Raw genomic sequence first — 15,797 nt, forward strand, 5'->3', positions numbered from 1 at the left:
TACTTAGACTAGAGAAAGATAAAGAGAAGGATACTTAAACCCAGAGAAGGGTACATAAACCAGGGAAGCTTGAACCAGATAAGGTTACTTGAGCCAGAGAAGAACACTTTAACCCGAGAAGAATACTTAGACTAGAGAAAGATAAAGAGAAGGATATTTAAACCCAGAGAAGTATACTAGAACCAGAAAAATAATAGTTAAACCAGAGAAGAATACTTGAACCAGAGAAGGATACTTGAACATGAGAGGAATACTTGAACAAGAGAGGAATATTTAAACCCGAGAAGGATACTTGAACCAAAGAAGGATACTTGAACTAGAGAAGGATACTTGAACCAGAGAAGGATACTTGAACCAGAGAAGGATACTTGAACCAGAGAAGGATACTGAAACCAGAGAAGGCTACTGAAACCAGAGAAGGATACTGTAACCAGAGAAGGATACTGTAACCAGAGAAGGATACTGTAACCAGAGAAGGATACTGTAACCAAAGAAGGATACTAAAACCAGAGAAGGATACTGAACCCAGAGAAGGATACTGAAACCAGAGAAGGATACGGAAACCAGAGAAGGATACTGAAACCAGAGAAGGATACTGAAACCAGAGAAAAATACTTGAAAAGAGCACGATACTTAAATTAGAGTATGATACTAACTTCTCTAACACCTCTAACCTGTTCAATAATTGTAGAAAGGTAAATGTATTTAAGATAAAATGTGAACTGGTAAAATTCATTTATAAAAACTATGGACTTAAAGGATACAAATTTATATTAGTTACAGGTATAGATGGGTGCAGATCCAGGCTAACTAGATTAGACAAATTATGAAGAAATGCTAGTAAATAAACACTAACATACATTTGGTATTTCTCTACTTATGTGAAAGCAGATAATTGGCCATCTAAAATAATTTTGGGATTGTATGGGTAACTTTAGTGAGGAACCCTTTAAATGAGAAAACTCGTCTTTTTAAAGTATTCTGATGTTCTAGTTCAAATCAAAGGTGATGGTAAAACATTAACATTTGACAAAATCCGTCCCGACGCAGGATCTAGAGACTGTTGGTAACATCCAGAACGTATCTGGTGATCTGATCATTCTTCTTCTGTAGGGACTCGTAGACCATGTCTAGTTCTCCAGCCTTGATCAACTTTATCTCAGGAACAATCTTGTGCGCCGCACAGAAATCAATGCATTCCTTAAATAAGTGAATGTTAATTGACCAGATATCAATCAATTTTTCATCGTTAAAATTGACAGGAAACCTTTTCGAGTGAACTGACCAAATCGTAACAATTTATCCACATTTTATCCTCTAAACATTGCATGGGCTTACTGTGTATTTAGCCAAGTGGTATGTGCTAGTGGTCAATATTAGTTTGGTGGGCCGGAATAAAGATCAAAACATATCCAACCAATAAGTATTAAAATATAACCAAATCCAACCAAAAATCTCGGCAAATAAAAAAAACGTAGGCTCAGTTTCATTTGCCATAATACACTTGCTATAATTATACAAAGATAATAAAAATCTTAATATTTTTTTTATAAAAAATAAAACTTTAGTTAACAAAATGGTAGAAATCAGAAAAGTTGAGTTCCACTGTTTCTTTTTAGTGACCTTCGATACAACGGAAGGTTAACTCCATGGTTTGGAACAGAAATTTAACTTCACCTAGACGTGCCTAAAGTGAAATATTGAAAATGTTAGATGTTTTTTGTAATTCTAATTAATTCTAATCATGGCAAGTGTAGCTTATGGTAAGTTTTACCGATGGCAAACATATAATGACAAGTGTAATAATGGTACAAGTGTCATGACAAATGTTACTGAGCCGATTGTCCAACTGCTCCATGGTCTTGCCTTCCATAGACTAGGGTTTTTTAATCTGTACAGCCAACCCTTGGAATCACAACCAATCCAACCAATCTATTTAATCTTTATTTTCAATCCCAGATATATCAAGATGTGATTAGTTACCTGGGTTTCTTAATATATATATATATATATATACATAAAGGATATTTACTTCATCATGAGGGGCATCTGTTGAACAAGGTGGTCGGACAGAACTAAACCAAGCTGAACCAGAGTTCCGTCTCGTTTCTTAATAAAAATTATTTTAAAGTTATTGAATTCATAACTTTAAGTGACTCTCCATTTTCTTAGGAAAAATATGAAGTTTGCAAGTGATATCCATTATTCTCTCTTTGAAAATTAATTATTTAAGATTGTAGTTCATCCATATAGTTACTTGTGTATTTCTGCTTCAGCTAAACAATGGAGGAAAAGCAAAAAAACTAAGATATCTTCTTCATTTTTGATCAGATTAAAATTTTTAACTTTAAAGGTTTCAAGCGCCGGGGGGGGGGAGTGCATTGAGACTAGAACCGAAAGTGGAGGGTTGCCGAGTGCAGCGGCTAGGACTACCAGGGGGGTTGGAGGTGTGCCGGGTGCTACAGTAGAAGAAGCTAATTTTCAAGAATATTCAAAGATTATTTCATAAAGCCTTGATAGTACAAATCTAAGTAAGACAAATGAAAAAAATATATAATAAAGCTCTTTGCATATATATATATATATATATATATTTATCTTAGCTGGAGTATCCAGGTTCATATTATTCGTTGTAATCAATTTTGATTTTACATAAAGTGCCGGTGTCATGAATGTAGCTGATTCCTGCATGGGGCGGACTCCCCCTAAAGTTTTAACCATTACAACACATGTTAGACATAAAAGCAATGTTATGACATTTTCCGATATTTATTAACGTATTTTGATTGGAATAACACGTTGAAAATTATCTAAGTCAAGAGTAAATATGAACTGTTTGATTATTTTAAAGGAAGACGACATTCAAGAGGAAATAACTTTTTGCCTAAATAAAATACATTTAGAACTAAATGGGTAATTAAAATATGTCAACTAATAATTTTCAATGTTTTAACATTGCTTTTTATGTCTAACATTGTGTTAAAAATTCCGCCCCATGCAGTCGGGTCTGCTCCATGCACTACACCGGCCCTCCGGGCCTTGCCTGTGGAATTTCAAAATTATTACATTTTTAACCTGTGCCGTCCCCAGGGCCCAGGATACCCATCAAGTAAAGGTAAAAGGCGGGAGTCTCCAGGGCCCAGGATACCCATCAAGTAAAGGTAAAAGGCGGGAGTCACATGACTATGGATAATACTTTAAACCAAGGCAACTCCAGTACTAATATATTACCAGGAGAGGAATGTAAACATTAAGCTGATGCTGAGCAGAAACTGTGTTCAGAATCAGATCCAGAGAATTCTCACCAGTCTTCATACTCTCAGGATCAGAGGATACAATAAACCTAGATTAGAAATGTATTTAGTGTTCACGTGAACATTTTATTATTCTGTTATATTATACTAGCTGAAGGGCCCGGCGTTGATCAAGGAAATGAAAATGTTGAAAAAAAAATTTCGGCTATACGCAACATATATAGTATATACGAATGTCTTGTTTTATTATATAGATGATGGGAACCCAGCTTAGCCTGGATGTAAAACTTTAGCTATAAAAGCCAACCTACTTAATTCAAACTGTTTAAACCAAGCTAAGATCATTCCCATGGTTCTACCAAGTTCCCTAATCAAAATTGGAGTCAAATCGATCGAGGGGTTCCTGAGTCATGATCAGATGTATACAAACAAACAGAGATTTTTACTTTATATATATATATATAGACTAACCATAACTAAAACAAATATTGGAAATCAAAGAAAAAAACCATATTTTTCACCTGTCAGCTCCGATCTTCCTTGCAGCTTCCTCTTTGTTAGGACTGGTAGAAATAGCAGTAACCTCGTTACCTAAAGTTTAAACTAAGTCAAATCAACAATATGGATAAAAAGCAAAACAGCGATAAGACTTTTCACCCCTACCATCTCCATAAAATTGAAGAAGAAAATTATAATATATTTTTTGTGGTCGAATCTAAATCTTCAATTTCTTGGAAAATATTAGTACTATAAGAAGTATATATTTTCCTTCAAAATCCATGAAATGCAACCTTCTCGAAGGTTGATAACATACTTCTTACCCATAGCTTTAGCGAGCCTGACTCCCATCTGCCCCAGACCTCCAATACCAATGATTCCAACCTTGAGCCCACCAGACTTAGCCTGAAATATATTAATTTAGTTAAGTCTGCAACAATAGTCTTCATTTTGTCAATTCATTCAGTCAATTCATTCAGTCAAATCATTCAGTCAATTCATTCAGTCAAATCATTCAGTCAAATCATTCAGTCAAATCATTCAGTCAATTCATTCAGTCAAATCATTCAGTCAAATCATTCAGTCAATTCATTCAGTCAATTCATTCAGTCAATTCATTCAGTCAATTCATTCAGTCAATTCATTCAGTCAATTCATTCAGTAGTTGAAGTATACCTTCCAATGCGCCAGTGGAGAATACATAGTAATAGCAGCACAGAAGATAGGCCCAGCACACTCCAAAGGATATCCCTCTGGGATACGAACCAAATACCTGGAGAACGCAGGTTAAACCGTCTAGTCGGAATAAAGCGTATTTTTTTACGGAATAGGATTAAATCTAGAGTCGAAGAATCTTTTAGAAACTATCTATTACTACATTAACCCGGAGATTAATTTGTCAGAGGAGATAATTAAATTGAGGGGAATATTAATAACTTACTTATTTCAACTATTTATTTTTCTCAAAATTTATAGATAGATAAATGTAAAATAAAATTAGAAACCCTTTTTTTAATGTGTCAAAATCCGTCTTGATCACCGGAAGGATAATTATTAATTACTTATCCTCCCTGTAAATAAAAAATCACAATCTAAGTTGTATAATTAATCGAACAGGAGATTAAATAAGTATAAAAATTAACTGTTATTTTTAATTTTATTTCCCTTATAAATCTAAAATTGCGCTGAAGTTAAATCTATACCTTTGATGGACGGTTTGTGAGGCACTGTACCCCCCATAGGTGTAACCCGAGTCAGTGTTGATATGCCCATGTTTTATATCGGTATCATACGTCATGGTCATTCCTTAACATAATAATTTTTTCTAAAGAAAGGATTAATTACAATGAAATAACCCCAATTTTATTGAATGAATTACCTTTACCATTTGTTAACGACTTAAAACATTTAGGAAATGTTCTTCAAAGTGATAATTCAATGACCATAGATTGCAATAAAAAACGAGCTATTTTCATTTCAAAAATTCATTCTCTTAACCAAGAATTTTATTTTAACAGTCCTGATGTCATTTTGAAACTGTATAATATTTACTGTTGTAGTTTTTATGGATCTAGTATTTGGGACTTGAGTTCCCAATGTGTTTCAAAATTGTATACAGCATGGAATACTGCTATTAGAATTCTTTTTAATGTACCTAGAGATACGCATAGGTACTTGATTGAAAGTATTTCACAATGTTTACATGTAAAAACTATGTTAGCTANCATACAGCTGTCTACAATACACCCTACTCCAACTTGGTCTCCAACCTGAACATTAACATACAACCGTCTACAATACACCCTACTCCAACTTGGTCTCCAACCTGAACATAAACATACAGCTGTCTACAATACACCCTACTCCAACTTGGTCTCCAACCTGAACATTAACATACAGCCGTCTACAATACACCATACTCAAACTTAGTCTCCAACCTGAACATTAACATACAGCTGTCTACAATACAACCTACTTCAACTTGGTCTCCAACCTGAACATTAACATACAGCTGTCTACAATACACCCTACTCCAACTTGGTCTCCAACCTGAACATTAACATACAGCTGTCTACAATACAACCTACTCCAACCTGAACATTAACATCCAAATTTCAAAATGAAAGATTTAAAGATAAAATCAGGCAAGGGATAACAAATGTAACCTTTCAGACCTTTCTTTCTTTCGCTGAATTTAATTAATTTTCAATTCCCAAAAAAGATCCAAATCTTAAGTAAAGGTCTCAGTTCCATTTTTTTTCTTTTTTTTTAAACTTAAAGCTTTTAGACGCTTCGTGCCTTTTTCTGGCTCAGGCTTTTCTTATTCAAGCCCTAATTTCATTGTACTTCATTTTTTTAAAGCATCCATAAACAATCTGAGGGGTCATGTGAGCTGACACACACAAAAACTGGGCCCGATCAGTTCTGCCGTTATGACGTTAATTGGATAAAACAAGCAAATATTTTAGATGTATACGAAGAAAATATAGTTTTGGTTTTGGTAACAGTTATCGAGCTAAAAGTATTAGTAGACTTGTACCTTGAATCCAGTAACTTTGCTACCTACTGCAGTAACAACCCCTGCCAGCTCGTGACCAGGGACAACAGGGTAGTGGGTGTGTCCTACAATATGATTCATCAGGAATATATATACAGATTTTATAAGTAATCTTAGTTTCATTTTCTATGGTTTAGAATATGCAAAAATATTAAATAATCCGCGAAGACTTAACTATTGAGCTAAATGTATTTAAAGTCAAAAAACGAATTTAATTACAAAGATGCCGCTTCTAGAAAAAGCTTGAAAAGAACTGAAAAAGGACTTCAAAAATGAACTTTGACGAAATTGTTAAAATGTAGCATAGGCATGAGTTCTTAACTTAAATTCAGTAGACTTGGTAACCACAGAACAAAACTTGTGATTAAACTGACCCATATCGTTGTTGGCAATATGAACATCGGTGTGACAAATCCCACAATATTTGAGATCAAAGGTCACATCGTCATCTCCAGGTAGATTCCGCTTAATCGTCATTTTCTCAAACTTCTCTCCATTGCTCTTCCGCCCCCAAGCAACAGTCTCGTAAAGTTCAGCTGCCATTTTTATCCTGCAAATATTCAAAATTTAAAAAAATAATTGTTTTAGCTTCTTGCTAGTGCAGTAGTACATCTTGTAAACCGTCACTATTTAGCTCTACTTAACAATCTAACCTCCAGTATTGAACTGTCATCTTTGAACTTTCCAAAAATCCACACATAAAATCCCTTAGACTTCGCTACCCCCCCCCCTCCACCTCTCCCCCGTTCCCCCGTTGCTCCTTCCCCTTCCCACCTTTTTACTAGCCAATGAACAAGCCAGTCTGAAAATTGTTCTTGTCACTGTTTATACTGTGTAATTTCGACCCTCTCACTCAGATCCCTATTTTAGAGATGTATATAAGGATGTAATTGTTATACTTCGAATTTTTAACACATTATAGAAAGAAATCAATTGTAAAAACTTCTTTGTTTGGGGTGTGACAGGGAAGATGACGGTAGAAGATCACGGACATATAGTTCATCATATTTACACATAGGTAATAACAATAATAGTCTAATATGCGTGCATTATTATAGATTGGACCGAATACATCGAACAACCTTGGTCCAAACTCCAGGCTCCTAACTCCTCCACAATATAAAGAGAACTACTAACTGATTCTGAATTCTGAAGCAGTGACTTGGTTTTTAGTCCAAGCTTAGCCTCAGTGGCCTTGGCTTATGAAACCGTAAGCTTACATATAGAATATAAGAGGCAGGTACACAACACTTCTGTCTTCTAGGCTTCTCTTTTCACTCTTGCGTTAGTAGTGTGGAACAGTGGAGTAGAGAAGTAGAGTCAGAGAGTACGTATTTTAGAAAATGTTCTCCCAACTTAAGTTAGGGGTTCAAAGTGTACGCGAGCATTTACCGGGTGGTTAATACTTAATAATATTGTGTTAACAAAATTACCATTTTTCATCCAATGCTTAACTTTAAAAAGCGGAAGTCAACCAGGGGCGTACGAGGGCATTTGTTTCGGGGGGCACAAGTTGGGGTCCCCCCCTTGGCAACATTGTGCCCCCCCCCTAAAAAAACTCTTTTACTAATTTTTTATTTTTTCAATGAGGGGAGGGGGCATATGCCCTCTCAGCTCTCTCTTATCTTCGAAATCAAATAAACCATTTATGTGTGGATCATGAATGATTTGCTGTTGCAAAGTAACTTAACAGTAGTTTCCTAAAATAAAATTAATAAATATTTATCGTCGGAGATGAACCCTTTTTAAATTCTAACATCAAGAACAAGATATTTAATCCACAGACGGAAGACCGAGCAGACCAGGCTATAGAGTACACCTACACCATAACCTCAGATTTACAGCTTCTGTAACTACTAACTGTTGCATCTAGTGCACAATACAGCGCAAATGAGTAATGACTCAAGTAATTACATTATTGAGAAAGGTGTCGTCTTCAATTTAATCATTATAAGGAAAAGGTCAAATAATTTATTTCGTTTCTTAATCTTTTAGTTTGGGACTGGGTGAGTACAATGCAATGGAATGTAGAATGTATATTGCCTAGCCTGAGATGGGAAATGCAAGCAGATTTAACATTAAAATGCCCCCCCATGGGTGCCCCCCACTGCAGCCTCTCAGGGGGGGGGGGGCGCGGACCCCCTCGTACGCCACTGAAGCCAACGTTTTAAACATCAAATATCTTTGTCGTTTTCCAGGGCGATGTAGATAAAGATCATAAAACCTGTTCATCCACCATTTAAGTATCCCTTACTATTATATTTGCTTAAACGTCCGTCCTATTTGATTGATTCAACGTTTATTTCTATATCAAAAGGTGAGCACCTCAAATGTATATCCGTCCTATACATCGTGCTACCTATGTATATATAATGTATACAGGGGGCGTATGAGGGGGGGGGGCTCTTTTAATATTACATCTGCTTGCATTTCCCTTCCTCAGGCAATCTGCATTCTACATTGCATTGCACTCACCCAAACTAAATAAGAAAAGAAATAAAATATATATTCTGATTCACAACAACACCCTTAAACCTTTGTCTGATCCAAGTTTTGCATTTAATATCCATGTTTCCCATTTTGAAAACTGATTATTTTTATTTGTGGTTTCTCTACAAAAGTGACTCGTGCATTTCTTGCTTCAGAAACGATGGAGAAATACAGATTTCAAAGGTATATCGGAAATTAGGCATTTACTCCATTCAAGTATAATCACATCGTATAAAAAAGTATTTTAAAATCTCACTTTTGCCCTTAACTAAAAAAGTTTCAAAAAGCTTTAATCAATACTACCTTCGGTGTAAATATATATTTGATATCATATCATAATTTATAAAACAATATGTATCGATCCTATGAAAATATAGACGTTTTTTAGAAACGTTTCCATCTATATTTTTCAGCCCTTGAAGTCCTTGAAGCTTACACCACAGTATTTGGATTATCTAAAGAAAATTACTAACTAATTTATTAACACTTGTAATGTGGAAGTGTGTAATTGTATATGATCGAATAGTTCACATAATTAAAAAATAAAAAAGGTATCAAAATATTTTTTTCAAAAAGGTGTTTTTAAGGGGGGGGGCACAATGTTGCCAAGGGGGGCACAACAAAATTTTTTTGTGCGCTGAGGCAAAACGTGCCTCCTCCCCCCAACACAAATGCTCTCGTACGTCCCTGAGATAGAACTAATAATACAGGGTGGCCCAAAATAACAGGGATTATATATTCAGCCTCATTAATCGTTAAAGAAGACTTAGAAAGGTGCGCTAGTAAGTTTTAAATTTAATTTAGAAGGGGTCCAGTCCGGGGGGGGGGTCAAAAACATTTTTTGATATATTGAGATATTGGCTTAGTCTGCCCCTGCGAATCTATCCAATCTACGAGTAAATTGATACATGGTGTTGGTGTCACACGAAACATGTTGTCTTAACTCTTAACAGTTTTCTTAGATTTTTATATAATTTGCTACATCGCTGCTATTCTTTTAATAATTACTAGATACCCTTATGTCTGCCTTTTTGTACTTTTGAAGAACTACTGTCGAGTAAACAAGACAAGCTACTGAAGAATACTAATTGGTGGATTGTTCCCATAGAGAATAGAATATATAGAGAGGAATTTACTAGAAAAAAGTGTAAAACGGCCATTTTGTTGTACTGTTTCCATACTGCAGGCGCACTTCACATATTTATGCTATATAACCTGTTGGGCCCTGGAATATCATTTTATAGAAAATCTAAAATTATTGTTAAAAGAAACTCAAATTATGAAATAGGCTGGTTTCATAATTGACCAATGATCATTTCACATAGACTCTATGCCTTCCACTTTACAAATGATGATTTTCCGTTATAACTATAAATCAAATAGTGTTTTTATTCACCTAATTCATTAAAAAGTTTATTTAACAGGGAACATACTGTATTAATGTACTCTACTGCATATAATTTGTGAACATTTACATGATTTGTACGCTTTGAACTCCCTTTCAGGCTGAAAGGGACTGAAAAAATTCATACCGAGAGATTCTTTTAATTCCTCTCTATATATTCTATTCTCTATGATTGTTCCAGAATTAGGCTGGCGTACACACAGTACTGTAGTATGTAGATCAGGGGCTCCACACTTTCAATATTACCCGAGACATGAAGAACGTCGTTCAGATTGCGACAATTTTGGTTTTATTTAAAAAAATTGAAATCTGAACAAAATTCCTCATATCTCGGCTCGGGTAATATTGAATACACAGTCCATCTATTTGAAAATGCCAGGATTAGGAGAATTTTATGGTTATTGTTTCAAGAATCATACATGTTGAAATATAGTTGAGTTTGACGACTGAATGTCACAGGGCGTAAATTCTAGGAGGGGGGCGAAATTTGTTCCCCCCCTAGGAGCTCCTAGGGGGGGGGCAAAATATGAACTGTAAATTCAAAACATTTGGCTTCTTGAATATCAGGCATAAGCATGAGATACATTAAAGGTACACATACAGTCCAATTACCTTGCATGTACATACTGTATCTCTCCTTCAAACAAAACTAGCAGAATAAAAAACATTGTTTCTAAAAAATCAAATTTTATATGCTGTTATGTTAGTAATAATTAGAATTTAAACTAAAGATAGTAAAAGACATTTTTGAAAATGAAAAACCTGACTTAAACTTAATTCTATGAGATAAAAAAGGAAAAAGGTCCAGAAAATAATTATGACTTGCAAAGGTTTCTGTTTTGAAAAAAAAGTAGGAGTACAATTGTACTATCTGTCATAATGCTCTTCGTTCATTTATATGTTTGCATGACTGGCCAAACTGCTGAATTAAATGGGCTGAATTTTAGTAAGGAAACTCATGGATGGATACCCTTGGGGATGACATAAGCTAAATAAATTTTAATTAGATTTTTTAAATTCCACGGGCAACTCCTGGCACTTCAGCTAGTTTGTAATAAAAAGAAAGATTACAAAACAGCGGTGCAATGAATAAAGTAAATTAAATCCAAATAAAAAAATTTTAAAAAAATTGGTCTTTTACTACCTTTAAACTCAAGCTAAGCCAAACATTAGGATAAATGCATCCATTGTGCATTCTAAATAGATTTTTCATTCGGACTTCTGGTCCAAGCTAATACAATCTTCTTAGTGCACTGAATGAACAGCAAACTATTTTTTTATGTTCTTCACTCTCGAGTTTAAGATTTGAAAAGTGTGAAAGCTCTGAGTTCTAGAGTGCCCCCCCCCCCTGTATACGCCCTTGTACAAATGAATTAATGATCTACTGTCGTGCTTCATGGGACACCCTGTGTCAAAATGTTTTAAAGTTTAAACTGTATTTTTACTGACATTACATAAAAACAAGATTTTATCAATCTCTTAAAGAAAACCAATATTGGCATATTATGAAAACCATGTTATAAACTATAAACATAATTGTTGAACATATAAACCTGTATCTCACTGGGTAATGTACACGCAACATCCCCCCTACTGAACTTCTGACCTACAAACTTTCCGACCTGCTGCAATATTGGACCTACGCCAACTGTTTATTTTTGTATTATTGGAGTGTTAGGTTAGGTTAAGACAACTTCTGGGCTGAGCGCTGCTGCTAGGACAGGCTAGGGGGCCAAGCGCCGCAGCTAGGACAGGCAAGAGGGCCAAGCGCTGCGGCCACAAGTCCATGTAGCAGCTATAAAACCACGTGCCAGTAGGTTGGATGTGTAGAATAGCGGATTTGGCGTAGGTCAGAAGTGGAGTATAGTGGATTTGCATAGGTCGAAAAATACACCACCATTGCATCACTGTATCCAAGCGTAATGACGTCGTCCTACCAGTTATAAAACAGAGAGTGTACTCCGTTACAGACAGAGTCAACATACACCAACCATTTTAAAAAACACTAAACGTTTTAACTTGTAAAATACTTAAAATATACAATCCGTGAATAATTCTGCAATCCATAGCAATGTCCACTTAAAAAACCAGGGTTTTTATTTCAGAAGTAACAACTAAATGTTTTTAACTGACCTGATCACCTACCTCTGAGAACAAATCACTCCTTGATCACCCTATACACACCCTACTAGTAAGTTACTAGTTCCTATAATAACATAAGACAATGTTTTATCATCATTATTTATTATTACTAAAACTGTATTTTGTAGGTTTGAAATAAATTCTTATTTGCAAGTATGTGTTTCTGGTTACAAGGAGTTCATCAAACAATATCAAGCCAGTGATTTGGTTCAACAAAAATATTTAATCCCAAGCTGTCGCTCGAAATATAATGATCGTATTCGTCATGTAGCAGATAATCATGGGATATTAAGATCAGTAAAGACTCCCAAGAAAAAGAGTAAAATTATCCAAAACAAATAGTCCTGTAGAACCATGGGATGTCAGATGCTTTATTATTTTCTAGAAAACACAAAAACAAACTCGAGTCTAAAAAATTAAGTCGCCTACACCTGAAAACCTGGCCAAATTTAAGGAATACAAACGCCATTATAGATCAGTTATCAGGAGAGCAAGATTGGTTTATTTTGAAAATAAATTTGATGAATATTCTAACAATATGAAACAAACTTGGAATACAATAAAAGAGGTTATAAACTCAAAAAAACCTTAAGAGTCGATTCCAAGTTTATTCTTATACAATGGAAAAGTCTTTAATGGATTAGATGAAATTACTGAAGGTTTCAATACTTATTTTGTAAATATTGGCAATGAGTTAGCATCCGCTATTCCAAACTCCGATACATCTTTTAGTAGTTTTCTTGGAGATCCTTTTAATGAAAATTTTATTTTTGCAAATATTACCAATCAAAAAGTTTATGAAATTCTGAACCAACTTAAAAGTAAAAATAGTTCAGGAATAGATAATATCTCAACTAAACTACTGAAAGAAAATATGCCTTTTATTATTGATCTAGTGGTTCATGTATTCAACCTTTCTTTACGCTCAGGATACATACCAGACTCTTATAAATGTGCCAAAGTTATTCCTATTTTCCAATCAGGTTCCAAATCCGAATTTACAAATTACAGGCCTATAAGTCTTCTTTCTTCCTTTTCCAAACTTTTAGAAAAAATTATTGCACAACAGATATTCAGATATCTGAACAAGTTTAAGTTATTGCACAACAGATATTCAGATATCCGAACAAGTTTAAGTTACTCTACGATCATCCGTATGGATTTAGACCTGGGCATGATACCGAACAACCAATTTTACAAATTCTAGATAAAATATATTCTAGTCTAAATAAAACAGATAATCCTGAATATTTTACAGGCATATTTCTTGACCTGAAAAAGCACTTGATACGGTAGATCATGATATTTTACTAAATAAACTTGAACATTATGGATTTAGAGGGACAGCTAATACATGGTTCAGAAATTATCTAACAAATAGGAAACAATTTATCAGTATTTAGGGAACACAATCTACACAAAAATATATTAAAGTCGGGGTACCTCAAGGGTCGGTGTTAGGACCTCTTCTGTTTCTTTTATTTATAAATGATTTACCGAATGCAACTGATTTTTTACATCCCTGTTTGCGGATAATACAGGACTATTTATCTCAGACATAAGTCAATTTGATCTTATAGATTGATCCAATATTGAACTTAGTAAGGTAGCACTTTGGTTCAAAAATAGTAAATTAACATTAAACATAAAAGAACAAAGTACATAATGTTTAGGAAGAAAAGCATGAAGATATCTGCCACTTTACCAGATGTTAGGATTGGTGGAGTAGGAATTAATAGAATTGGAGAAGATTGTGAAGAAAAGTTTTTTAAATTTGTAGGATTACATTTAAATGAATATCTCACATGGGATTATCACCTTAGTAAACTAAATAAAAAGTTATCTAGTTCATACTTTGCTCTAAACAGCGTAACAAATATACTACCTTTAAAAATAAGAAAAAATATTTACAATACACTTTTTAAAAGTCACATGGAATTCGGAATAACATGTTGGGATGCTTCTAAGAATAAAAAAATCAAGAATATTCAAAATATTCAAAAAAAATGGCTATAAGAGCAGTTTCAAATTCAAGCTTCAATGCACATACAATTCCACTTTTTGGAAAACTAAATATTTTGAAACTGCATGATATTCTTCAATTGAAAGGTTCAATTTTTATGTACAAATACTTCAATGAACGACTTCCTGAATCGTTTAATAATATGTTTTGTGCTTTGTCTCATCAAAACCGAACAAAATGCTTAAGATTAGAAAGACTTATAGGAAAAGTATTAGAACAATTTCCTAAAGTTTTCCTACAGGGTGTCCCAAAAAACATGGGAATTCAGTGACGAATTCGATATCGTCTTTTGAAATAATTCTTCGATTTAGTATAGTGATACCTACTGAGAAAGCTGTAATCTGTAAGAGTTTCGTCTGCTAGGTTTACATTTTGTTTGTTTATGTTTTGACTGCAACCGGTTGTACTTAGTAAAACAAGAAAATTACAGTATACAAACAGAGTAAACTTGTCCGTATTCACTGTTCATCTTGCGGAGACATTATAGACATATCTTTGTAGTCTTTTACCCTTTTCATAAAATAAACTCTAGCAGACATAATAATATTATGGCTTTTGAAATTAGGTATTACAATGCTAATTCATAACAAAGACGATATCGAATTCGTCACTGAATTCCCATGTTTTTTTGGGACACCCTGTACCACAAATATGGAATCCTTTGTCGCTAGAAATAAAAAACTCGTGTTCTTTAAACTCGTTAAAAAATAAATTGCACGTAAATAAAACAAATATGTATCTGCAATTTGAATGTTCAAAATCAAACTGTTATTCATGTATTTCTGAATAAATAAATGTGCCATCCTTAGTTCTGAGCTAGCTGTTGATTCTGATTGAGCTAAATAACCCCCCCCCCCTCTCTCTTCCTAATACTTTCCCCCTACTTATTGGACGAAACACCTCCAATTGTATGATTTAAAAATTATATCATGCAATTACATCCAATGCTGGCTTGGCAAATCCCGTCATTAAAGTGTTAGTTTAAAGAATATATCTATGTAAAATTATGTACTAATGATAAATATATATCTATCTATCTATCTATCTAAATCCTTTCTCAAGAAGTGATCTGTCGTTCAAATAACATTCATTATTTAAGGTACAAAATAGTTATCAAAACTTCAATTGGAGATTACACAGAACTAGATTCATTAATTGTATTGCAGCTGTTTGATCCAGTTGATTATTATACCCGAAGAATTATTGAAATATATGCATTATGGGAGAAGATAATCGACGTTGAAGCGTGATTTCAATAATTATTCTTTAAGGATAAGATCGAATTCTAGACCTGACTTCAAACTTATTCAGGATTACAACATCAATGAAGAATTGCAGTCTTCAGTGTTTACAGAGCTGAAAACTTTACAATGATGGATATCACTGTTTTACTAAACCTGAGATTATTTTAATGCGCATTCGATATCC

General features: G+C 34.1%; 2 protein-coding genes across 2 annotated transcripts; both read right to left on the reverse strand.

The window, feature by feature from the left end:
* Positions 1–2,001: 2,001 nt before the first annotated feature.
* LOC111696085 (probable cinnamyl alcohol dehydrogenase) lies at positions 2,002–5,060 on the reverse strand. The gene is made up of 6 exons (XM_023465617.1): positions 4,955–5,060; positions 4,428–4,524; positions 4,076–4,157; positions 3,776–3,845; positions 3,232–3,343; positions 2,002–2,109 (listed from the first exon to the last, which is right to left on the reverse strand). The coding sequence occupies exons 1-6, from the start codon at positions 5,053–5,055 to the stop codon at positions 2,029–2,031; spliced, it is 543 nt and encodes a 180-aa protein (XP_023321385.1). The 5' UTR covers positions 5,056–5,060; the 3' UTR covers positions 2,002–2,028.
* A 643-nt stretch (positions 5,061–5,703) lies between these two features.
* Positions 5,704–6,982, reverse strand: LOC111696055 (probable cinnamyl alcohol dehydrogenase 6). The gene is made up of 4 exons (XM_023465579.1): positions 6,963–6,982; positions 6,684–6,859; positions 6,292–6,374; positions 5,704–5,801 (listed from the first exon to the last, which is right to left on the reverse strand). Exons 1-4 carry the CDS (start codon positions 6,980–6,982, stop codon positions 5,724–5,726), a joined length of 357 nt encoding a protein of 118 aa, XP_023321347.1. The 3' UTR covers positions 5,704–5,723.
* Positions 6,983–15,797: the final 8,815 nt, after the last annotated feature.

This window comes from Eurytemora carolleeae, unplaced genomic scaffold, assembly GCF_000591075.1.
Source record: "Eurytemora carolleeae unplaced genomic scaffold, Eaff_2.0 scaffold113, whole genome shotgun sequence".
Taxonomy (NCBI): Eukaryota; Metazoa; Arthropoda; class Copepoda; order Calanoida; family Temoridae; genus Eurytemora; species Eurytemora carolleeae.